Source organism: Lepidochelys olivacea, assembly GCF_965140295.1.
Source record: "Lepidochelys olivacea isolate rLepOli2 genome assembly, chromosome: 4".
NCBI lineage: Eukaryota > Metazoa > Chordata > Testudines > Cheloniidae > Lepidochelys > Lepidochelys olivacea.
This window is the reverse complement of record NC_140414.1, coordinates 140,909,446-140,934,377: the sequence shown is the minus strand read 5'-3', so window position 1 is coordinate 140,934,377 and position 24,932 is coordinate 140,909,446. Positions and strand designations below refer to the sequence as shown.

Here is a 24,932-nt window from a genome sequence, read left to right as displayed (position 1 = left end):
TGTGGGGTTTGTTTGCTTGTTTAAGCCTAGTTTTATCTCCTCTGTTCCCCTGCAGCCCTGAATAGAACCCGGAGGGAGAATCGGTGAAACACCCAGCAATTAGGCATTGCTTTGCTGAATGCTTTCAAGTGATCAGAGGTTATACATTCAGGTATATGAAATCATAAAAATGAAACAGAAGAAGCTAATTTAAAAGGTCAGGCAGAAGTGTTAGCAGCAGCCTCAGCAACTTGGGAGGAATATTTGATAAAATGCTTGCCAGGAACAGCTAGACAGCCCTGGAAAATCTTCAGTTTATGAGAAAATATCTGTGATTTGGGAAATGACAGTATGTTGGTGTATATATATGTGTGTGTGTGTATCTGTATACAGCATATAAATCTACACACACAGAGACACATGGATGGATGTATTCTCATCTCACTGAATGGGAAGTTACCCGCATAAATCCATTAATATTATATGAAATTCCCATTTAAGATCAAATTTCCATCCTGCCCTTAACTAGGCCTCCATTTTGGTGGGTGCAGTTAACATCACTTGTACAACTCACAGCCTGATTGCACCTGGAGGTCAGGTATTTAGATGGTTAAATGTCCGCAAATTACCACAGCTACAAACGTGGGCCCATGATTATAAGCACCTTTTGCCCCCAATGTGCTTTCTTTCCCCTGCAGTCAGCAGATCTGGAATAGCTACCTGTTTCCATACAGCACCTTACCTGTCCAATGGATTAGTTCTATTGTCAGTGCAGATCTCCCCTTAATATCAATGGAATACATGCCCATGTGTCTGGAGTAGGGGGACGAGGGCAGGGTGAATGGACTCTTCTCCTTCCAGAACTCCTGACAAACCACCTGCTCTGGGCTAGATTCCAGCACCAATGACCACACACCGCTCTGGCTTTGCCTACCTGGCGCTGTCTCATAGTGCTATGGGCCCAACAGTGCCTTTAAGCTGCAAGCTCCTCAGCTTGGGGGCTCCCACCTTTGCATGGCTGTACTGTCCCAGGCATGGCTACTCAATGCTTAGAAGGGCCTGCTCCTACTCATCGGAAGTCTTTCCACTAACTTTAATGGCCACAGGATTGGGCTCCAAACAATTAGCAGTAAATAAACAATAACTGCAAATTGAACAGCGCCCATCAACTGCAGTGGGAATTTGGAGGGGGCAGGGTTGGGCCCTGTGTCATGCTTTGTATGTTAACCATTTGCAGGCACTGTTCTTATACCGCTAAAGGGCTATTTGGTTATTCTCAGCTCACCCTTTATTTACGGTCACTGCAGGGCTCCTACAAACCCAAAAAGAAATACGCTTTTCCCACTGAGAAGGCCCAATTGGGTTCCCCTTGGGACTTTTGGCAGGATTGGGCCGACTGGGATTTCTGAGCGCTATTTGGCAAGCCTCTTAGCAATCTCTGAACACACACTGTAATGAACCAGACGTGGTTCACAGCGAGTGCACCATTGGCCAGTGCTGCTTGATATTGTTGGCTTCCTGCAGGGAATAGTTTGACACACACCAGACTTGCTTGTGCAATAATTCATTTTGTTCAGTGTCAGCTTGACAAGGGTATTGCAGAGTTCAGCTACGACCCACTCCATACACTGCATCTCGGTATCCAATATATTAGTCTTTCTTTCTTTCTTTCTTTCTTTCTTTCTTTCTTTCTTTCTTTCTTTCTTTCTTTCTTTCTTTCTACACTTTCTACACTTTCTACACTTTCTGTATTGCGTTTCCATTTAAAAACAAAGAGCAAGGAGGACAAAACATAACACCCAGTTTTTCTAACACTGTGAGCCTGGCAGCTGGGTTTCTCTTCTTGCAAAAGCTTAGTCAGAGAGGCTGGATAAACATACACCAGGCCCCAGTAATGAAAGCCATGTTAGTCTTAATGGGCCAAATTTGCCCCAGGTGGGACTGCACTGACCTGGGTGGGATTACACCTGGGATGAATTTGACAGCATGTCTCCACTATGGAGCATGGTTTCCTATATTTTAATTTGCACCAGAGAATGGACCTGAGATAAGACTTTTAGACTCAGACCCGCGCTCTGCCCAAGTCCCCAGGGCATTTGAATTCAGGGATTGTGGGCTGAGCCTATTTCTAAACTTAACGTAGGTTCTTTGTGGAGCCTCCTGGGCTCATCAGTGGCCCAAAAATGCAACAAAATAGACACATGAAATACGCAGCTCGGTGGAGTGTGACCAACTAATTGGCTGAGTGCAAATATACAACAAAGCATAACACACCACACTGTGCCTGGTCATACTAGGTTGGTGCTATCGATGGTGCCCTTTTTTTTGCGGGGGGGCCACACATCTTCTTTCTCCACATAGTCTAGGGCACTGGAGACCACTACATCCTCTCGGATGAGGGCTCACTCTGGATCTGTGCATGGTGGGCAAAAAAATGATCGCTACCCTTTTTGGCCCTAGCAAGAGCAAACAAAACCGACAATTACTGAGGGCCACTGAACGGTTCAGCTTGGGTAGCTCCGCCGTCTCGGCAAGGAATTGTGTCAGAACGGCACAAGAGCGATGACTATCATCGTGGACTGACTCAGCTCAAGAACCTGGCGCATTACAAGGGGGAACTCCAACCTCTATGGAGAGATGTTTGACTTTAGCTCTGACACACTAACCTCAGAGATGGGCCTACATGGAAACATCCATCCGAAACTATGGAGAAGTTTGAGTCTTGAGCTGAACTTTGCTGCCCACCGTTTCTCTCTTATTGTTTGAGAGGGAGAGCGAGAGAGAGAGAGGAAGAGGTGGGGGCTGAAGAGCCAGACACGTCCAATATCCAAAAGCACTCCTGGCAGTGTTTCCTCGCTGCTGACACAGAGCAACGTGCACTCGCGCTGGTGCTGGCAGTGGGTGCTGTGCAAGGCTCAGGGCGCTTTTCAAACTCAAAGTAAAATGAGAAGTATATCTCAGATTTGGATTAGAAACAAGACCCGCTTCCCTTTGCTTCAGCTTGTAAGGGAGGATGACTGTTCAGCCATAAACCCATCTTACGCATATGTAGTAACCTGTGGCCAGATATACCTGTGGCATGGGAAGGATAGCTCAGTGGTTTGAACATTGGCCTGCTAAGCCCAGGGTTGTGAGTTCAATCCTTGAGGGGGCCATTTAGGGATCTGGGGTGAAAATTGGGGATTGGCCCTGTTTTGAGCAGGGGGTTGGACTAGGTGACCTCCTGAGGTCCCTTCCAACCCTGATATTCTATGATTCTATGATCAGAGACCCCCACAGGCGACAGCAGGAATCAAACCCTGGGACGTTCACCAGAAGCCCTTACCTTGCTGGGAACAGCCTCTGGAAGGAGCTGTGGTCACGTGCACTATGACAGGAGAATTACACCCAGCTTTGGTTCCTTCATGGTGTTGACCTTTCTATTTTTTTTGGAATCTTGAAGGATGCATTCTAGTTTCCCCTGAATTGCACAGCAGCTATGAAACACCATCGCCCGACCAGAAGAACCAGATCATTTCCCCACAGGCCCCACAGGCCCCACAGTCCCACTGCTTCCTTCACTTGGCAATACAGCGGATAAGACTCTGGCATTGCATTAGAGCATTAGTATTTCCCTTATACTAAGCCCTTAGCACCCTGTAACCTTAGTGGGCGGTGATCACAGAACCTTCCGGTGGCTCATTTGACACCTGATCGCTTTTTCCAGTCTGCCTGACAAACATATCGATTGCATCCCATTTTCGTCCCCTCTAACCACATATAATGCACATTTTAAAACAAACAAATAGTTGTCCCGGGGCTTTAAATATCCGTTTCTCTGAGCCCACAGCAGTCTGGTAAATCGTACACTTGGTAGTCAATAGCCTCCGTGAAGTCATTAGGGATCCCTATAGAAACGGACTCCACCTCCATTTTGTAAGCTGCGGTCATGCCCCCTTTGCAGGAGCCACCCCTTATTTTGTTGGAGAGGCTGTTCATCTTTTCTTTCAGCTGGGTGGAGGATGGTTTTTGGAAAGCGGTGACCATTTTCCACCCTTTGAAGCTTAGCGTTCGCCTCTTAGGGGTTCTTTCCTGGGGGATGGAGTTCAATATGAAAGAGCTGTTGAGGGCGGTGATTCTGGGCCCCATGTCCCTGTCGCAATCCCGCTCCGAGCTGCTCATGGAGGTGGCATGCCAGTGGTTGTCATACACCCTCCAGATGGGCCGCCGGTGCCGGTGGCCCTGACACTTGAGCAGCCGGACGAAAGCTCTCCTGAACTCTTTGCTGGAGCAGGGGTAGATGATGGGGTTCACGCAGCTGTTGAAGTACCCCAGCCAGAAGATGATCTTGAAGACCATGTCGGAGGGCTTCAGGGAAGGAAAGAAGGAACCTTGGAGGAAATTGGGACAAACACGGTTAGAGGGAGGCCACGGGGACCTTGAACGGCAGCTCAGAATATACAACTCTGCAAGGAAGGGCGAAACTGATTGTAACCCTGCATAAAATCAACATGCACCATAGACCAAGATTTGAGGGTCTCACTCTCTGTTTCAATGCCCCAGGTTGAGCGGCACCATTTTGCTCAGCGAGGTACTGCTGAGCAGAAGCAAGGCTGGCAGGCCTGGCCCCTAGGTGCTCGTAACAGTGCAGTCAGACTGTGCAGGAGATGGGAACTACAGTACCCCCCGGCCCAGTGGGACAGCCTCAGGGATGAAACAGCTTCACCAGAGCAGTGCTGATGAAGGCACTCAGCATAGGGGAAATATTTCTCTTACCATCCCCCCACATGCCTGCCCAGCGCCCATCCTGGCTGCTTGGGCTGGGCTCTGGGGACAGCCCTGGGGCCTAAACCATTTCCCACGATTCACAGAGAGACAGGCTTAGAAGCCACAAGCCAGACCACAAGGCAATGTTTCCTTTCTTACCTGTAAAGGTATAAAGCCAGCTTCTCATCTGGTGCAAATCAGTACAGTGCAAGTGAAGTCAATGCAGCCATGCCCATTTGTACCAGGGGAGGATCTGGCCCCTGTGATACCGTCTTTGAGTGAACTAGGTGTTTCAGGAAAGTACCTGGTTGATAGGCCTGGAATCCAAGTCTTCTAAACGCAACAGATATGGCAGCACATCAGACCACCCAATTCCTTGATGCCCTCACAGGAAAGAGCCTCCAAAACCTGGCCCAGCTGGAGGCTCCCAGACAGTAGGGTGGGTGGGTTGTGATGAAGGTTTCTATGATAGACACATGTTTACTTGGCAGCAAGCTGAGACCTTCATCACAGCCCAAGCAGGCCACTGGACAGCTGCTTTTTCTCAACGCCGGCACAGGCTGGCACAGGTCTCCTGGGGCTGATCTACCAATCCCTTGAGCCATCCAGTTCCTCATTGCAGAGTCTTTATCTGCATGTCTTAGAGGATATCACTCATTTGGCCCTGGATCCTGAGGTGCAGGTAAACCACGTTAACTGCTGAGCTCTTGTGATCAATGAGAAAAAGGATGCAGGGCTCAGAATGAGTCTTGCAGCACCAGCCTGCTGCGGCGGTGAGTGTGGTATATGAACCCAGACAGACAGACAGCACAGCTGTGTGTGACATTGATGGTTTCCCCAATGCTAGCGCCAGACAAAGAACTAGTCCCCAAGGGACCGCTGATGTCAGTCACTGACAAACACTGCAGTGTGCTTGCAAACTATAGAAGAGAGCAATTGAACAAGCGAGACTGAGGTGCTTGTGGAAGCCACAGAGAAACGAGTGCTGTCAGTTATCAACATGAAGGCAGTTCCTGTTTCAAGGCAGATGAAACACTAATAAATTCTGAGGGAAGACAGTAATCTGTACCCAGGGTGCATGTACAGGATCTCGCTGACTTTTATGGAGAGCTCTGTCCCGAGCTGCCGCTCCTCTCCTGTTTGGAGAGCGGAGGCATGTGGCCAGTTTATACAATCCTCAAGGTCCTTGCAGCTTGGATTCTAGCTAGGGAGAATGGAAAAAACAGTGTAGTGAACTATAAATGTGTATATATGGCAAGGAAGTGGGGGAGGTGTGGTGGGGAGCGGGGGACTCCTGGGTTATTATAGCCGTAGATCTGCTACTGACTCATGAGGCCATTTGGGCACCAGATGAACCATCTGGCTAGTGATGTAAACCTACCTCACAGGGGTTTGATGAGGCTTAGTTCAATAGTGTGTCTAAAGTGCTTTGGGATCCTGAGCTGAATAGTGCTTTACTAGTGCACACTATTTATTACTACTTAAGAAACCTAAAGAAAGACGTAACTAAGTGTCTCGTTCAACTGTACATAGTCAAAGCATGCACATACGCCAAGACCCTTTTTAACTCCCAGGAGAGATTTACAATAGATGGTGTATTGGGATAATAATTTTGTCCTTCTGTGGGGAGCAGCAGAACCCTACCCATAACTCAAGGAGCCAGGGATACATAACTAAATTAGATTTGCCTTCAAAATGTGTATCGGTTCTGTAAACCAAAGAATGGACTGAAAAAGAAGAGGCAGCCCCTACCAGCTTGGACATTTATCAGGGTCTGATATTCAAGGTCATATACATTTTAGAGAATGAAATCTTTTCTATAGAACTTTGAAACCGCCCTGTAGAGCTGAATAGGGAAGAACCTGAAGTGTCTGGTTTCAAAAGTCCACAGAGAGGTAAGTTGTCGCTCTGTTCAATTCTATAGAACTTTTCTGTAATAGGGAGGTGCCAAATGCGACCATTAACCAGGCTATGAGCGGCATTGCATCCTGCAGAACCAAAAGTTACCTTCTGTCTCTGCCCCCCATCACAGGCTGCTGGCTCCCCATTCTGTTGTGGCATCCCAGCATGCACCACACTGGGACATCACTGCTTTTGCATGGAGTTGGCTGTGTGATTAAGTCATTCCCATGATTACCAAGCCCAAAATTTCAAAAATCATGACTCAGGTGCACAAAATCATGAGATTTAAAAAATAAATAAATGTGGGGTTCTTTTCATTTACAATCTGGCCCTGGAGCCTGTAGGGTTCCCTTTTTCAAACTTGTCTCCCCAACCTCGAGGGCTAGAAATGTACTTTTTATTTTAAACGAAAGCTGAGATTTTCACACAATCACGTGACTCCAGAAGCTGGGAGTTAAAGAAAAAAGTGAATAGCATGAGCCCTGGGAACACTGTTTTACTGCTAATTTATACCTTGGATGTGTGTGTCCCCTTCTGGGATAGGAAAAGGAACTGGGGCACAAAGTTACCCTCTAATTATGTCTTCTTTACTTTGCCCATTTTAACAAATGGCTGCTTTTGTAGATATCGTGGGCCTGCTCTTGACAGGGATATACACTGGCTTCTACCCATGTACAGCCTGTATGGTGGCCCTTGAGTGGAGAGTCCACCAAGAGAAGAATGCAATGGCACAGAACAGCCACAACTTCCCTCCCACTGCAGGGACCAAATGAGGGAGTCCAGCCCAGCCTGAAAAGCCTTAGGCGCTGGCTCAGGAGCGGGCAGGACAAGAAGATATGCCGATTCAGCACATGGCAGCAGCAGCCTTGCACAGCACAAACTCTGAGAGAGGGTGAGTGGTGGGATTACAGACCAGGGGTGCAGTCTAAGGGCCAGCATAATTCAGAGAGGTGTAATTCCCTGCAACAGCTGCTGTGATTCTAGGCTTCCATCTTCATAGCACCACTATTGTCTTTTGAACGGGATATTAATTAAACTTATTGGAGTGCTTTTTGGACCTGGAAGCAGAGTGTTCTAATTGATAAGGCACTGGTCCTGGCTTCTATTCTCAGCTCTGGCACTGTCCTTCTGCAACTCAGTTCACCTTTCTGTGCCTCTGTTTCCCCATCTGTCGAAGGGGCAAAATGGTACGGACCTTTCTTTGCAGAGTGTTTGGAGATTTGCAGCTATAAAATTGCAACTTAATCGCTGACTGTTATTCACTCTTGAGCCTTTTAAAAAAAATTTCAAACAAAATATAACCTCTCAAATCTTCCCAGTTATATTTTTGCTTGCTCTTTGCTTTATTAACTTTAGAAGAAACACACAAGCAAAAATACAATGCAGTGAGCAAGAGGCTTAAGGATGGGATTGTCACAAGTACCAAAGGGATTTAGGTACATGAGTCCCAGTGACTTTCAATCCCAATTCAGGTAGGCATTTGTGACAACCCCTCTCTGAATTAATGTTATTAAATCAACCAGGAATTTAAAATTAATGAATTTAACATACCATAATAATTAATTTAGCATGATTAAATTAAACGTTATTCCACTGTCACTGCAAAGGAATGCGAACAGATCATTGCTTTGTGCTTTCCACCTCTGTTTTTCTTGACAGAAAAGAACAGGACCTCCCATCATAGCCAGCAGGTGTCACTGTTGCACCTGCAGAGTCTGCTGCTTATTATTACACAGAAAAGCCTGAAATAACTTTCTGACTCAGCCTTAACTGCTTTTAATTTTAGCTCTGGGTGACAAATCACGACACTGTGTGACTGAGGGTTAATTTGTATTTTAGTAAATATCATTAGCTGGGTATCATTATTATTTTATCTGCACACATAACCCTGGTGTCAAAACAGTCGAAAGGGTGTTGAGAGTCTGGCATGAAGCCACAATGATCCAGAAATTCAGCGTTAAGGAGAAAACCTTCCATGGTCCAGTGAGGAGCTTCCAAAATCAGCTGATAGATGAACATATACTCTATAAAACCCAGGGCCCTAATTCAGCAAAGTACTTGAGCACATGCCTAACTTTAAGCGTGTGCTTAAATCCATCCCTGTTCTGCACAGACCTTAAGTGCATGCTGAAACTATAAGCATGTGCTCAGGGCCTATTGAAGCCCAGGGGAGTTAGGCACATGTTTAAGTGATGTCATAAGGAAGGCTGGACTTAAGCATGTTCTTAAAGTTAAGTATGTGCATAAGACCCCATTCAGGAAAGCACTCAAGCCATGTGTTTAAATTTAAGTATGTTTTTAAGTTCCATTGCCCTCAGTGGGACTTAAGCATGTGCTTAAAGTTAATTATATGCTTAAGCAATAGCCTGAATAGTGAGGCTTTCAACTGGGACCAAAACCCCGTGCTGAACCAGGGCTAAGTGGAGATTTACAGCAGCTAACTCTGAACGTTTAGGCTTTTGTTGATCTTTGAAACAGGCAACGCTATTGTCAATAGAGATGTGCAACACCAAAACCACTTGAGCTGTGATTAAGTGGCTGGGTTTTACCCGGGTACAATGATTAGTGATACTGTGGCACATAGGAGCCTTAGTCAAGCTCAGCACCCCACTGTTCGAAGTGCTGTACAAACACCAAACAAAAAAGAGCGTACAATGTAAATATCAGACAAGAGGCATCAGCTGGATACAGACTGATGGGGGAGTACAAGGAAACAGACACAACGCTGGTCAGCATGCCAGGCCGCTGGTGTGCCAAAGCCACCGACTAATTGTTGTCAAGTGTTTTTGTAGGTATCCTGGCAAAGGAGCGTTTTACGGAGGAATGGAAAGGGGCACAATGAAGCAGCTTTGTGGGTGTTTCTGGGGCATGCCCCCCAAGGATGAGGGGCAGCCTCGGAGAAAGCAAGAAGGCGCTGGTTTGAAAATGTGACAAGTGGGTGCTGTAGGCTGGCATCATGGGCCAATCGGAGCGGGAAGTCGACATCTCAGTAGTGAATGTGAGCGGATTGTGACGGGCCTTGAAAGTGAAGAAAAACAGCTTATGTTGGGTATGACCAGAAGGGGGAGCCAGTGGAGGCATGCAAAGAGAGAGGTGCCCTGGTGAAAGTGACAAGCTGGGAAAAGGATCTTTGCAGCTGTTTTCTGAAGGGATGAGAGCGGGGCAAGACTGCATTTGTCAAGGCCAGAGAGAAGGACGTTGCAGCGATCGAGACATGAGATGATGAGAGCCTGGAACAAAGTTTTAGCTGTGCAGATGGATAGGAAAGGCCATGTCATAGACATAGGTTGCAGAGCCGGGGACACCACCTGGACCATGGTCCAACTACTACCTTTTGGCCGTGCCAAAACTGAGTGGCTGGATATGAGTCAACAGTATACTCTTGTTACCAAGAAGGCCAATGGCATTTTGGGATGTATAAGTAGGGGCATTGCCAGCAGATCGATCGTTCCCCTCTATTCGACATTTGTGAGGCCTCATCTGGAGTACTGTGTCCAGTTTTGGGCTCCACACTACAAGAAGGATGTGGAAAAATTGGAAAATGTCCAGCGGAGGGCAAAAAAAATGATTAGGGGACTGGAACACATGACTTATGAGGAGAGGCTGAGGGAACTGGGATTGTTTAGTCTGCAGAAGAGAAGAATGAGGGGGGATTTGATAGCTGCTTTCAACTACCTGAGAGGTGGTTCCAGAGAGGATGGTTCTAGACTATTCTCAGTGGTAGAAGAGGACAGGACAAGGAGTAATGGTCTCAAGTTGCAGTGGGGGAGGTTTAGGTTGGATATTAGGAAATACTTTTTCACTAGGAGGGTGGTGAAGCACTGGAATGCGTTACCTAGGGAGGTGGTGGAATCTCCTTCCTTTGAAGTTTTTAAGGTCAGGCTTGACAAAGCCCTGGCTGGGATGATTTAGTTGGGGATTGGTCCTGCTTCGAGCAGGGGGTCGGACTAGATGACCTCCTGAGGTCCCTCCCAACCCCGATATTCTATGACTCTATGACCCTATGTGCCCAGTTGCAACACCACTCACTCAAATTTGGCCAAGCAGCAACTCACTCTGATCTGGCCCAGCCACCTGCCCCTCCGTCACAAACTTCCTGACCCATGAGTACCTGCACCCACCCACTAAGTCTGAGTGGCATTGCTATGTGGCATGCTGGGTTGCAATGACACTCACTCAGATTTGGAGAGGGTGGGTATAGGGGCTCATGGACCGGGGGACAGGCTGGTAGGGGTGGTGGGGCACCTGAGAGGGGAAGAGGGGGTCAGGAGGCAAGAGGAGAAATTGTGTTTCCTCCCCCACACTTTAACTGGGGCTCAGCGGCCCTGTTAGACATGTTACACAGACAGACTCTGCAAGATGCTTGGATGTGAGGTCCTAGCGAGAGGCCCGAGTTGAAGATCATGCCCAGGTTAGAGCCCTGAGTAAGAGGGAAGACTGTGGTGTTCTCCACATTGACTGAGAAAAGACGTAGTGGTAAGGGTTTAGGGAGAAGATTAAGAAGATTAAGAGCTCTGTTTTAGCCATGTTGAGCTTGAGCTGGTGGCTCTGAGATGTCACAAAGACAGGCCAAGATTGTAGTTTGGACAGAAGGAGACAGGTCTGGAGTAGTGAGGTAGATCGATCAGGCATGGTAGCTGTATTTGTTCTTGTGGATGAGATTACCCAGAGAGGAGGTGTCGAGGGAGAAGAGAAGGGGATCAAGGATGGAGCCCCAGGGAGCCCTCACAGGAAGCTGGAGGGGGAATGAGGAGGATCCTTTGAAGGGCTCATGGAGAGCGCGATTAGAGGTAGGAGGAGAGCACAGAGTCACCGAAGCCCAGGGAAGACAAGGTCTCAAGAAGAAGAGCATGTTCGATGGTGGGGAGAAGGGGGCTGGCAGGTGAAGGAGGAGGAGGGTGGAGTATTGGTTCTGAGCTTAGGCTAGGAACAGGTCATTGGTGAGAGCAGTTTCAGTGGAGTGCAGGGAGTGGAAGCTGGACTGGAGAGGGTCTAGGGTGGGATTGGAGGAGAAGAACTCCAGACCGATTTTAGACAGCACATTCAATGAGCTTAGAGATGGTAAGGCAGAATGGAGATGGGGGGTAGTTGGAGGGAAGTGGGTCAAGGGTGATTTTTCTCAAGATGGGAGAAACTTATGTTATGCCTCTGTTGTGAGGGGACAGAGCCAGAGGAAAGTGCGTGGTTAAAGAGAAGAGAGAGTCAAGGAGCCAGGAGGGGATGCGAGTGGGCATGAGGGACATCAGGAGACGGGAAGGGGTTAAAAGAGGAGAGCAGACGAGAACCTTCTGCGTCTGTGACTGGGGAGGAGACAGTTGCAAGAGGGGAAGGGAAGACAAGCTTTGGGGACGGGGAAGGTCATGTCACCTGTTGTTAATTTTCTCTTGAAAGACATAAGTGATATCCTGTGCCGAGAGAGCAGCGGAGGCAGGAGGGGAGGGTTTGAGGAATGCGTCGAAGATGGCAAAAAGGCAGCTGGGACTGGCGGTGTGAGATGGCTGAGGTCAGCTACTAGAAATAGGCAGGTTCACCTGCACTTAGCCAGTTTATTTTAAATACATCGGTGCTGGTGCTGGAGACTGGACTCCAAACCCAGATCCTGATCTGAATTTCACAACTGCTTCTCATCATTATTGTGCACTGAAACAAACCCCAGATCTGGGTGCCCCTAACCTCTGGAAGGTTCAAATTCTCGAGCCACACCCATATTTTCCAGCTTAGATCCAGTTCTAATTTGAATGTGGTTCTCTAGGTGTGTGTGTGTCTGTCTCTTAAATACAAAGAGTAGGAGGACAGTCCAGTGGTTGGAGCTCAGGCCTGTGCGCTGGATCTGGTGGGGGTCTACTCCTGACTGTGACATTGACTTCTGTCTGACCGTGGGCAGCTCACGGAATAGCTCCGTGCCTCAGTTTCCCTGCAGGCAAAATGAGGATAACAACCTTTTTCTACTTCCCAGCAGTGTAGTGAGGCTTAATTCAGGACTGTTTGTTGAGTGCAGTGAGTTCTGTAGATGAAAGGAGCAGTAGAAGTCCAAAGTGTTCTTATTTAAAAGGAAAAAAAGAGAGGAAAAGAACACAAAGCTACAACAATAAAGAGAAAAGGAGCGGCTCTTTAAAAATGAATCCTGAACCTATGTCTTGAGTCATGCCAGCTAAGAGATCAATTCGTGCTTACAATAGCACATTTTAGGGAAAAAATACATACCCACACACTTATCACCTGTTGGTGTAATGTGAGTGCTGTAGCTGATCCCTTGTTTCTGTAGTGTCGGAAAAGCTGTGTATTCGAAAAGCAGTAGGAGAGTTCACTGAAGTTTAACACTGGTTGTTTTTCTCCCAGCAGAATTTTGTGTACATACCAAACCTAGGGGCTCATTAGCATCGCTATTAGTATGCAAATATGCATGCCCCTTAAAGAGACACATATTAAGTGCATACATAATTCATCCCACCACTTGCAGTGTGATTATACAGCTCATATTTTATGTCCTTGGCTAGTAACATTATATACATTTAAGCATTCATCAGTCTGGTAGACAGGAATAATGCTGAGCCTTCAATAAGCCAGAAAAATCATTAGTAAGAAAGAACGAGCTCTCTCTCTCTCTCTCACGCACATAGCCACATGGAGGGCTTTCAGGATTGGGTCTACGTTATGTAATAGTTACACTGCAGATGCTATCCAGGCATGGTGTAAGAATACTGCATATTGAACACACTAAGGACCCAGGATCAAATTTTCAAAAGCACTTAAGTGAGTTAGGAGCCATAGTCCCCTTTTCAAAACGGATTGAAGCACGTAAAAGCCAAAATCCCAGCAATTTTCAGTGAGATTTAGGCTCCTAAGCAGCTAAAGAACAACTAACTGTCACTGAAATCAATGGCCTATGGTATTTAGGCATTTTTGAAATTTTTGCCCCAAATCTTGCAATCCTTATACAGTCCTTCACTGGAGTTTTGCGTGAGTAAGACCAGCAGGATGGGGAATCCCATTGTAGTGATGCATCATTATCCCATTCTCCAGTAGGACCTGCCATAAATAAAACCACGGTACAGTTTCCATTAAACCCTCTTGTTTTCATGTGCTCCTGACTGTCCAAACCATTCACCTTTGGGCTACGTTTGGATTCGGCCAGCAGGTGACTTTGGAGCAATAGCCGCGTAAGTGTTTTGGGGTCAGGAGAGGGCGAAAAAGCACATTTCTCTGTGTGTGCGTGGCCCGTCCTGTGTATGTGCTCTGGGCAGTCTGAGAATATGTGGGTGCAGAATCTGAAAGTAGTGCATGTTTGAAAATACACTGCGGTGCATAGGCAGCATTCAGTTATAAGGGCTGATCTTACACAATGGATGTGGTGCCCGTGTGTGGGTCAGCTGCATGGTGAGATGCCCAGAGAAAGGAACTTATTTAAATGTGCAATGGCTTTAAAACCTACCTCGGCAGCAACCTTTCTCTCAAAAGTGACAGCTGACCCCAGCTCTTCCCTGTCTCCCAGGTTTGAGGCCTCAGGCATTGGGGCTGCGTGGTACATAGGACTGTAATGGGACAAATGTGCTCTAGAGCAGGGGTGGCCAACCTGAGCCTGAGAAGGAGCCAGGATTGACCAATGTACATTGCCAAAGAGCCACAGTAATACGTCTCAGAGGGTTAGCTGTGTTAGTCTGGATCTGTAAAAGCGGCAAAGAGTCCTGTGGCACCTTATAGACTAACAGACGTATTGGAGCATAAGCTTTCGTGGGTGAATACCCACTTCATCAGATGCATCTGATGAAATGGGTATTCACTTGCATCTGACGAAGTGGATATTCACCCATGAAAGCTAATGCTCCAACTCTTTGCCAGTAATACATCAGCAGCCCTCCATTAGCTCCCGCCCCTGCTTCCAGCGCCTCCTGCCCATCGGAAGCCCCGCCGATCAGCGCCTCCCCCTCTCTCCCTGCACCTCCCAATCAGCTGTCTTGTGGCATGCAGGAGGCACAGGGGGGAGGGGGAGGAGCGAGGGCACGGCAGGCTCAGAGCAGGGGCTGGAAGGGGTGGAGTGGGGGCAGGGCCTGTGGCAGAGCCAGGGGGTGAGCAGTGAGCCCCCCCTGGCACATTGGAAAGTCGGCGCTTGTAGCTCCAGACCCGGAGTCGGTGCCTAGACAAGGAGCCGCATATTAACGTCTGAAGAGCCGCATGTGGCTCCGGAGCCACCCCTGCTCTAGAGAAATGAAGTCACTTGATGGGAGATGCTGCAGTCTCATGGGCTAAAGGTGGAAATATGAACCACTCCTGGCTGCCAGTTTGGCTCACTTTGTGACCTCGGGTAAGTCACTTTCCCCCTCAGTTCTCTGTCAGGATACCGATGTTTTCCTACATCACAGAGGCTTGGCTGAATTATGTTCACAGAGCATCCAGGAAGCCAGTTAATTTTCCTTTTCACCAGCAGCTTTCCTCCTGGCTCATGGGTGAACACCCTCACCTTCTGCTTATCATGGGGTTTTGAGGACACCTCATTCGGTCATTCCCAGCTGGGGCACCCCCTGGCTGTCTCACAGGATGTCTCGTGGGAAGCTCAGTTAGTTATCAACCACAGTTTCCAAACCCTGTATGGGCAGAGCATCACCCACTGACTCACCATGTAGACACGCATGGAGGTCTCCCACCCACACACTGACCTCTCCTATGCTGCCTCCATCCTGTGGCCTTTGCTCATCCCCCAGGCAGCAACTCAGTTTAAGGTGATACCATCGGATTGTTTTGGGAGTTGCCAGTCGTGAAAATGACAAATGCACAAATGAAACTGGACTGACTCCAATTGAATTCTGGCCTCAGCTCCCTGGATGCAGCCAGAATCTCTGAGCAGCTTCCTTCCTGACGCAGTTGGTGCGGGGGGCTGGTCCTTTCACAAGGACACCCGTTACAGCACGCCCTGAATAACTGCGGAAGAGAAATGCCACAGTGTCTCCAGGCGCAGGCAGGTGACAACTGGTATTCAGAAGTGGGTGTTAGTGTCAAGAGGCTGGGGTTCCCTCTCTGAAGTCTTTAGCATCCCTGGGTTTGGGGCTAAGTCACTGTGTGACCTTGGGCAAATCAGCTCTGTCTATCCATCCAGCCCACCCCCTTCACCATGGTATCGAGATGCTCAGATAACACAACCATGGGCACAGAATCTAGACAGGCAGGGTTGAGGACCGGACCTCTCGCTCCATACCTCAGTTTCCCTAGTGGGGATACTGACACTTCGCCACTGCACAGGTGCTTTGTCCCAGGTGGACAGCACTCTGTACACTGACCCAGTACCAGTCTATGTGACCCTGACAGCAGAAAGGTGAGATAATGGCCTGGAGGGACCTTAAAGGGACTCCCTTACCTTCTGATCTCCCCCACACCCTCCTCACAACAGAACAAGGGGGTTCTTACTCAGTGGCATAGCTAGGACAGGAAAACTGGGTGGGCCCCAGCTTTTGGGTGGGTGGGCACTGATGGGGGACAGGGGGGTGGAGGCAGAAGGGATAGGAGACCCTGGGGAGGGGAGCAGAAGGGATGGGGGGGCCCACCTCCCCTCACTTCCCCTTACTGCTCAGTAGGCACCTGGAGCACACAGGCGGTGGGGCGTGCCCATGGGGCAGATGGGTGCCCTACAGGGGCTGGAGCTCCACCCACCTCTCCCAACCCCAGCTCAGTGTCTGTGAGCTCGGATGTGTCCCCCTCCTGCCAGCACCGGGTGCTGTTGACCCCGTCTCCAACCCCAGTGCTAGCCCTGCCCAGATCCGCCCTCCCTGTGCCCCCCCCCGCAGGGCTACGCCCCTGCTCTCACGTCCTTAGTTCTACTAATCCCCCAAACCCAAGGAGCCCTGGCTTTGCCTCTCACTCTCTATCCACCTGCCCTCCCGTCCTGCTGGTCCCTACCGGATGTGAGCTCCAGACCAACCTGCATCCCACCGCCTTGACATTCACGTCAAGAATTGGGTGCAAGGGCTGGGAATCAGTGAGGGTTTCTGGAGGCGTGGATGGGTCAAGATTCCCGACACTCTGCCTCCTGCCTGCTGGGAGACCCTGACTGACCTGCCACTCCAACCCCTAAAAACCACTTCCTCCCAGCCTCTGTGAGAGTGGCAGGATTGATAGGGGCCAATGTTTCGCTGCCCACAGGCATGGCAGCGTAGACTGGGGCGGTTGTGACGGTCACTCCGCTGTCAGGATGGCAGTAGGGAGATGCCTCGTCTAGGGCAGAGAGGCACACGCGAAGCTGCAGCGGACAGCATTTTTCCAGTGATGAGAGCCGCGGCTTGCTGGAGGTCACGGAGCTAGGATCTCAAGTGGCCCAGCACTGGAACTCCTCAAAGACTGTAAATGTCCCAGATGCAGGCTCAGCCCCATAAACAATCCAACAATAACAAACGGCTTCCCTCATGCCACCAAACACCATGGCATTTTCTAGAGGTTTTCAAGAGCTATGTTCCCTGTATTCAGGGCCGTGGTGAGGAGTGAAAGCATGGATCATGGAAATCTTCCCCAGTGACTCTAAGTCCAGAGCTACGGGTGGCTGCTTGTAAATTACCATCAGCAGCGGTGCTCATCAGTTTTGATCTGGGGATCTCAAAGCACTCCGGCAAGGTATGGAGGTGTCTCTAGCCCCTTTTCACAGATGGCACGGAGAGTTCAAACAAATTGCTTACAGTCACACAGCAAGCCAGTGGTAGAGGCCAGAACAGAACTCCAGTCTCCCGATTCCCTGACCTTGTCCCTAATCACTAACCCACCTTACCCCTGAAGGTGATGCTTTGGGATCTGCAGATTTAGAATATGCCTTGGACCTAGGGGCTCAGATTGCAGTTGGGTCACTGGAAAGCCCTTCATTGCCATATGATTTCCAGGCAGCTTAGCAGGTGTGTTGTTTCCAGATGACACCTTAAAGAAAAGAGGCCACGTCTGCTCTGCGTGAACATTAAAAGTCCTGACTCACTGCATGGTACAAGTAGGGGTTTGTCCCCAGGTCCTCAGCCACAATATTCCCTTGCTCTGTCTGTCTTCCACTGGCTGCCCACACTGCTAGTAGAAGAGCCTTCTCCACTGCAGCTTCTGACAGCCAAAGAGCTGGGTTCAAATCTGCTGCAAGGCACAGATAACAGGGGCAGAGCAGTTTTGTTTAGTTCCCTGCTGCTGCCTGTTCACAGCAGAAAATCACCGGATAATTGTCCGTCTCCTGATTTCAATGGGAATGGAAGGGGCAAAACGTCCCCCCAGGAGGCACTCAGTATCTTGCAGGACTGGGCCTCCAGTTGCTCTGCACCTCAGTGTCCTCATCCAAAAATGGGTCTAATAAGACATACCTGCATCACAGGCGGGAGCTGAGGCTAAACTGATGAATGCTTGTAAAGCCTGCTGAGCTCCTCAGCGGGACAGCATTACAGACGTGCATGTGCTATGGGGCACTAGTCACTCCTCCAGCAGAGCAGGACTGTTCCCCGTCTTCCATTTCCTTACACTTCACCCAGCTCATGGGAGATCCTGTTCTTTAATGTGGCATCAACCCAGAACAGTAGCCACAGATCTCTAGAGTCCTTACTCACTGTATGGGCTATCCGTAAAGCTCAGGAGCTCCAGCAAACGGGACCCCTGTGCAATGGACTGCAGTAAGTAGACCATATAGGCCTCTAAGCTGTGATCGATGCACTATGAATGGTAGCGGGAGAACCATTCTCTGTCGGGGCTGTTCCACCAAGGTCTCCAACCACATTGGCACTGTGCTGGTGGGGGTTGGCTGGGTGGAGGACAACTCAGTGGTTAGCCTTGCTCTGAACCCAGTGTTGTGATGGCCTGTGCACTACTGGGAGCATTTGTGTGTGTGTGTGAGATATTACAGAGGTACTAGGGGGACCAAACAGGGTTCAACATGCCAAATTCCTTTGGCCAGACAAGGCCATTGGGATGGAATAGCGCCACCTAGTGATACATCAATTCCCAGGGCAATAGACGCTGCAAGCCAAAGAAACTGGTCCATGAGAACAACGAGCATGAGAGCTCTTATACGGGGACAAAGATCTGAAAGCAGCAGTTGAAGGGGCCCAGAAAGTTACTGCACTAATACCAGGCACTTCCACAGCACGTGCCAGCTGAGGATCTCAAAGCACCATGCTGGCATAACACATTAAGCTTTGTTACACCCCTGTGCCGTGGGGATGTATCATTGCCCTGATTTTAGCAATGGAAAGCCTAATCCACAGAGAAGATGAATGCCTCAGGCAAGGCAACACAGGAAGGGCCAACTTGACCCGCTGCTGTAATGTCATTGACTCCATGGGAGTTACTTCAGTGACGGATATGGCCCTAGGTCTGTATAAAAGCCAGGAACAGAACCAACATTTCTTCGTTTCCAGCCCTGTGGTGTGACCACAAAACCATCCCTTTTCCTATTACACATGCCATTCAGCTGCAAGCTTCACCATTCACAAGCAGAGACATGACAGTCTTTCTCCACATCTTACGATGGGCTAGCAGAGTGCGGTGAGGAGGGCGCACATTAAAAAGAATTGGTTACTTTTGAAACAGTGATTTACGGGGCCAGCATGAAGAACTGTCAGGAACACTTAAAATGAAATGCTAGCTGTCAAAAGCAATTGATGAAGTGAACTGTAGCTTACGAAAGCTTACGCTCAAATAAATTTGTTAGTTTCTAAGGTGCCACAGGTCCTCCTGTTCTAAAAGCAATTGTGTGATTCCTGGTCCTTGTTCTGATTTGTACATGCAATATAGCTACACAGCCAAAAAAAAAAAAAAAAAAACCCAAACTGAAAACCAACAAAAAACAAAACCAAACCTTGTGGCTGTGAGTCTCAGAGTCCAGGTCAACTGACTGAGGCTCACAGGGCTCGGGCTGCAGGGCTAAAAATAGCAGCTCAGACGTTCGGACTCAGGCTGGAGCCCAGGCTCTGAGATGCTCCCTTCCCCCCGCCCCTGCTGGGTTTCAGACCTCAGGCTCCAAGCTTGAATGTCTACATTGCTATTTTTAGCCTTGCAGTGCATGTCCCGCAAGCTTGACTCAGTTACCCTGGGCTCCAATTTGCTACTGTGGGGTTTTTTTTCTTTTTTTTTATTTTATTGCTAGGGAGCCATACCTGAATTCGGTGATTCACAATGCCACTCACTCACACCAGGGGTAGGCTTTTATACTAATTTGCCATGCACCTTACACAGGTGGAAATGACAATAGGCAGCAGAGAATCAGGCCCACAGAATCGCAGATTGTATGCCCTTCAGGGAAGAGACCGTGCCTTGCTGTGTGCACGGGCAACCCTTAGCACATTGTGGTCTGTATCAGAAGACAAATAACATACAATAACAATAACTTTATGGAAGAGTCACAACTGCGTGTTTAGTTGCCCAGCAGTAGTAATGGCCAAGGCCAACTCCAGTATCGCCGATCCCCAAGTACCAAAAATCATATCAGCCCCTTCCCTGCAAAATGATGAGATTGACTGAAAAAGCATGAGTTTTTTTTTTAAATACGTTCTTTTATTTGAGTTCTGATTTTGGAGCATTTTAAGGGTCATATTTTCAAACTTCTCCTCACAACCAGGAGGATTAGAAACTTTCTTTTTAACTGAAAGCTGAGACTCTCAGGAAACAGCCTGAGTCATGGGTCAGAAAAACCCTTGGGTCACTAGACTTGTGAGAATTGGCCACCCTGGAAATCTGTGGAAAGGCCGCAGGGTGACTGTTATTTGTGTAAAAAAACCGGGGACTCCAAACAAAAGACATAATTTGTCTCTTGAGAACAGGGAATGCTCAGGATCTTCTACTGTTTACATCTTGCTAGAGGTCACAGGGCTAGAAGAATGGAAGTCATTGGATGGAACTAATACAAGGTAAATATGCACTAGAGAGATTATTATAAGATCCTTGTTTGGATGGTTTGTATTTCATCTGCTCAAATGACACTGGGTGACGCCAAAGAGCCTTGAGCTTCAAGCACTCAATGGTCTTCAGAAAAATTCCATCTGCAGCGGGCGCTGAATGAACACAAGTGATGCATGACATTCCCAAGAGCCCTTAAGGATGATTCAGAATAAATGATTTGTGCAGGATCTATGCTGTCACAGGTGATAGATCCCAGAAACAAGGGCTCTTGTTTTTCTGTAATATGAGTTAATTCCCTTTGGCAGGGCAAACAGCTGCAAAATGTCCATAGTTCATGCATTTATTACACTGTGTGCCTCTAGCTGGACATGCATTGTCTCTTGGAATATGACTTTGTCCACACCTTGTGCATATAGGCTGGACTTTGTCCCTCTTGCCTGGGAGTTCTCTTTCCTTTCTTAGGAGTTTTACAATTATGACTTCTAATACTCAAGTATCTGTTCATAGCTTCTAAATTAGCTTCAGGTTTTTCATGTTGCTCCTGTCTTTTATTCTGCTGTTTGACTAATTCTGAATGCTTTCTATCTGTATAGGTGTGGCTAAGGTTAAATTTCTCTTCAACTGTAGCTGCTGTGAAAGATTTTTATTTGGTAACCCGGTAGCCAGCCTGTCTCTGATATTTTCATGTTTTGCATTCCCCAAATCATAATTTTCAGCCAATGTATGCAGAGCTCTTATAAGTTAGTCAACACTTTCCCCCAGTTTTTGAATTCCCTGGTGAAAACATGCTGTTTCATCAACCCACATTTCTCCAGGGTATAAAGTATGGGTCAAATATAGCCAGAACCCTTTCGTAGTCATCTTTGTGACTGTCTTCAGTAAAGTTAAAGTATTTAAAGCTATACTCTGCTTGCTTCCCCATAGCATAAATTAGATACCTACATATCTCCAGTTTCTTTGTGGCATTTGTTTGCAAGGTGAAATCTTGCAAAACACTGCTTCCAGCTTGTCCATTCTGAAAGTTTGTCGAAGCTGAAGTTCTCTGGGGGCATTGGCATGTCGATGAGATCATGCAACTTTTGTTGCTTTGTTCCTTCTGTCTGCACCCTTTGTTGCTGTTCTTAGTTTACTCCTGACACCATATCATGTGTATAGACTGGTCACAGAGCTTGCTTATACACACCAGATGTGTTCATCATAAGATCTTTTAATGCTCCACCCGGTAGGGCCGAGGTTCGTTTAAATAAGGTATTTTACACCCAGTCATGGCTGAACAGTATGATACAGCTTAGCATTCCATTACAATGCCTGCAGATTTCCATGATGTGAGCTCTGGAGTTTTTTAAGCATCGGTGCTTAAAGAACTCGCAGCATGTGATCGCAGAATCTGTACACACAAGACTGCCTGAGTCTTTGCAACCACATCCTGGGATGCTGTAGCCAGCTCTAGTGGGACAGGGAGCATATAGTTCAAAGCTGATTGGCAGCAGTGACAGAGTGCAATGGGTGGGATATGAAATGCACTGTGGGGGGAATTCACTCATATGCAAAGGGCTGGCAGAAGGCTTATGAACCACTCAAGTCCCATTTAAGCTCACATGTGATGCAGGTGGTGCCTAGGCCCTGTTCTGGCTCTCTGCATAGGGGTGTATTTCCCTGCTATGAAATGTCAGAACACTGAATAACTTTACCCCTTGACAACTGGATTGTTTGCTGCCATTCCATATAAAGCAACTTCCATTCCATATGTTGCTCTCAGGATGGGTGTGGGGGAGACAGGAGGGGTTAAATTGTCTGCCGGCTAGAGCAGCGTCTGCAAAAATAGCCTTTTCTGGCTACCTGTATCCTACCCCTGCGCTGGGAGATCCTGATGTTTCTATCAGCTCACAGCAGCTGACCTTCCAGACTGCACCAGACCCAGTTCAGCCAAATCGGACACACAATTGTGCAGTGCACTGGCAGCTCTCCCGCCTTCTGTTGTGATCCCCTCCTATTTCTCAAGCTAAACAGCGCTGAGCCAGGGCCAGCAATTTAATCCCCCAAATCCTTACTACCCGAGTAGTCACAGTCAGCAACACTGGCCTCTTCCAGCTGTTACATGCTTGGGAGAGTAGTGGTTTACCAGCATCGAGCCCTCCTACACATCAAGGTCTTGCTGCCAGTGATCTCTCTGCAGAGATCCCCTACAACTGTACAGGGGAGAAGGCCCGTAACCCCTGCTTACAGTCCCTCTTGTGGGCTGCCAACTTGCTTCCCGCACCAATGCAAGACCTTGGACCTGATCTTCAAGGTTGTCAGCTCAGCAACATCCATGACTGCCTCATCTTCATCCGTGACACCCCCTCAGGCAGCCACATTCCTCGGGAAAAGGCCGTCCGCAAAGCCCAGCGTGACGCGTGTGGAAGGCAGAGATGGAGTGTTCTCAGCTGAGGGGGTTTGGCTGTGGAGGAAACTCCCAGAGGAAGGCAGACTAATCCAGAGCCTAACCAGCATTAGGGCGTTTTGCCAGATCCTCCTCTCTGAGAAAACGTTCCCATCACAACAGGAACTATTCAAATTTTTAAAAATAATTGAACAACCAACAATAAATAAAGACCAGGATGGAAGAAAGTGTGTGTATAGGCTGGTGTATAGGGGAACTAGGCTGAATATATATTTAACCGAGCAGAACCTTCCTTAACCTAGGAAGAGAAAAGAACAGAAGACTCCATGAAGTCCACTAGAGGCACACAATGCCATGTAAATTACTTGAGAAACACTTACACACTATTGACAACAGTTGCAACAGAAAGCCCATAGGTAAGTAGACAGAGCTAGGAGATTTCGGCTATGAGCCTGTTACCAGAAGTCCTATATTGTAACGAAGGGGAAATTAGAAAGCTATCAAAGGTTTTTGGAGAGAAGACCATGGCCAGACCGTGTTATAAGAGTGCTCTGTGCCTACATATACATGGATAAGGTGCCAGTAGGTGACATTCAAGACTCTGGCCCAGAGCTCTTGGGTTTTGTAGGACCAATAAAACTTTGTGCAGTGCCCTGCAAATGGCTTCCTTTGTGCAGGTCCTAACACACTCTTCAACCTCCCTCCCCATTTAACTGTTTCTTTTTCTGAGGAGAAGACCAGAAGAAGTCTGGTTTCAACATACCTCCATGATAAAAGGTAACTTGCAATCAAGCTCTCTCCTCAGCTGCTGCTAGAAATAGGGAGAACATTTTTTTTTTTAAAGAGAGAGCTTGGGAAATCCTGGGGAAAAGGAAATAAAAGATTCTCAAGCAAGTCGCAAGATGCTTGGAAAAACCTCTGTGTTTGCTGGGCCCATCCCAAGACGACTCTTTGTTTTTCTAACTCAGAAGTTCTTGTCTCCTCTCTTGGTTTTCTAAGAATGTGAACTTGGAGGAACGTCCCCTCCCCCTGCACTCCCCACTCCTGTTTAAACACTCATAAATATGCAGTTTAGACTTGGCTGCAGGATCAGCTTTGGAGTATCTGAATCCCACTGGGAACACATGCATGTTTATACGCTCTGGGGCCAGATCCTAGCTTCACAAGAAAAGGGTGAGTTCCACCCCGTCCCCTGCCGGAATACCTCTCCTGGATGAAATTCACTCAGTGTATATGACCCCATGACTCACTTCAGCCCTTAACATGGCCTCAAGCATGCTCTCTGCTCTAGGGTGAATGTTTCCAGAGTCCAAGTATAGGTGGAACTACTGAGGCCAGAGAACTGTACACCTGAAAACGATGACTGCGGTTTTCTGCCTTCCTCAGAATTCAACAGCCAGAACGTCACCAGCTGCTGCTCCCGGTGCAGTTCAACTCCTGCACCTTCACCCTGGCTCTGACTGTAAATGCCACAAAGAGCACATAAATTCTCACCCAGGTGGCTTGAAAGAAGCAAGCCCTGGTTATGGGCAGAGGGAATGGGCATTGTGATGTCACAAAGGAAGGGGGGGGCAGGATCTTTGAGGCTTTGCTAAACCCCTTAGCGGATCCCTACTGAGCGTGCCCAAGAGTGGTTATTTAGAACCAGCCAAGCAATTCCTCATGGCCCTGGGTATTCTCCAAACAAGCCAAGATTAAAAGTTCACCCCTTCCTGAGTTAGTCTGTGTGAAAAAACGTAGATCATTTCCCATCATTTTTTGCAGTGGGAAAAGTGTTGGTGGTTTCATCCCCTCCGTCCACCCCCATGGCCCCCCTCCAAGATGGGACGACTATGTCTCAAACTGCCAAAAGATATTAATCTTTTGGCTGATACCAAGACCTGAAACATATACCCCAAAGAGAGGCAAGGTGGGGGAGATAATCTCTTTTATTGGATGAACTTCTGTTGGTGAGAGAGATTGATGGATTTACGGCTTTTTACAACACCCTGTAACCCATTAACCCCCTCTTTTTGTCCTGTGACTGCTGAGGTGTTACCGGGCCACTCTACCTTGAACAGTCCCTTACAGTATTACTTATGCT

The 24,932-nt window shown here is 48.1% G+C and overlaps 1 protein-coding gene across 1 annotated transcript in view; it reads right to left on the bottom strand.

Annotated features, from left to right (window-relative positions):
* Nucleotides 1–3,727: 3,727 nt before the first annotated feature.
* ADRA1D (adrenoceptor alpha 1D) overlaps nt 3,728–24,932 on the bottom strand; it is a 74,270-nt gene continuing 53,065 nt past the window's right edge. The window contains exon 2 of the mRNA XM_084625603.1: nt 3,728–4,349. Coding sequence (XP_084481729.1) covers nt 3,781–4,349 — 569 coding nt within the window. The 3' untranslated portion in view covers nt 3,728–3,780. The remainder of the gene's footprint in view (nt 4,350–24,932) is intronic.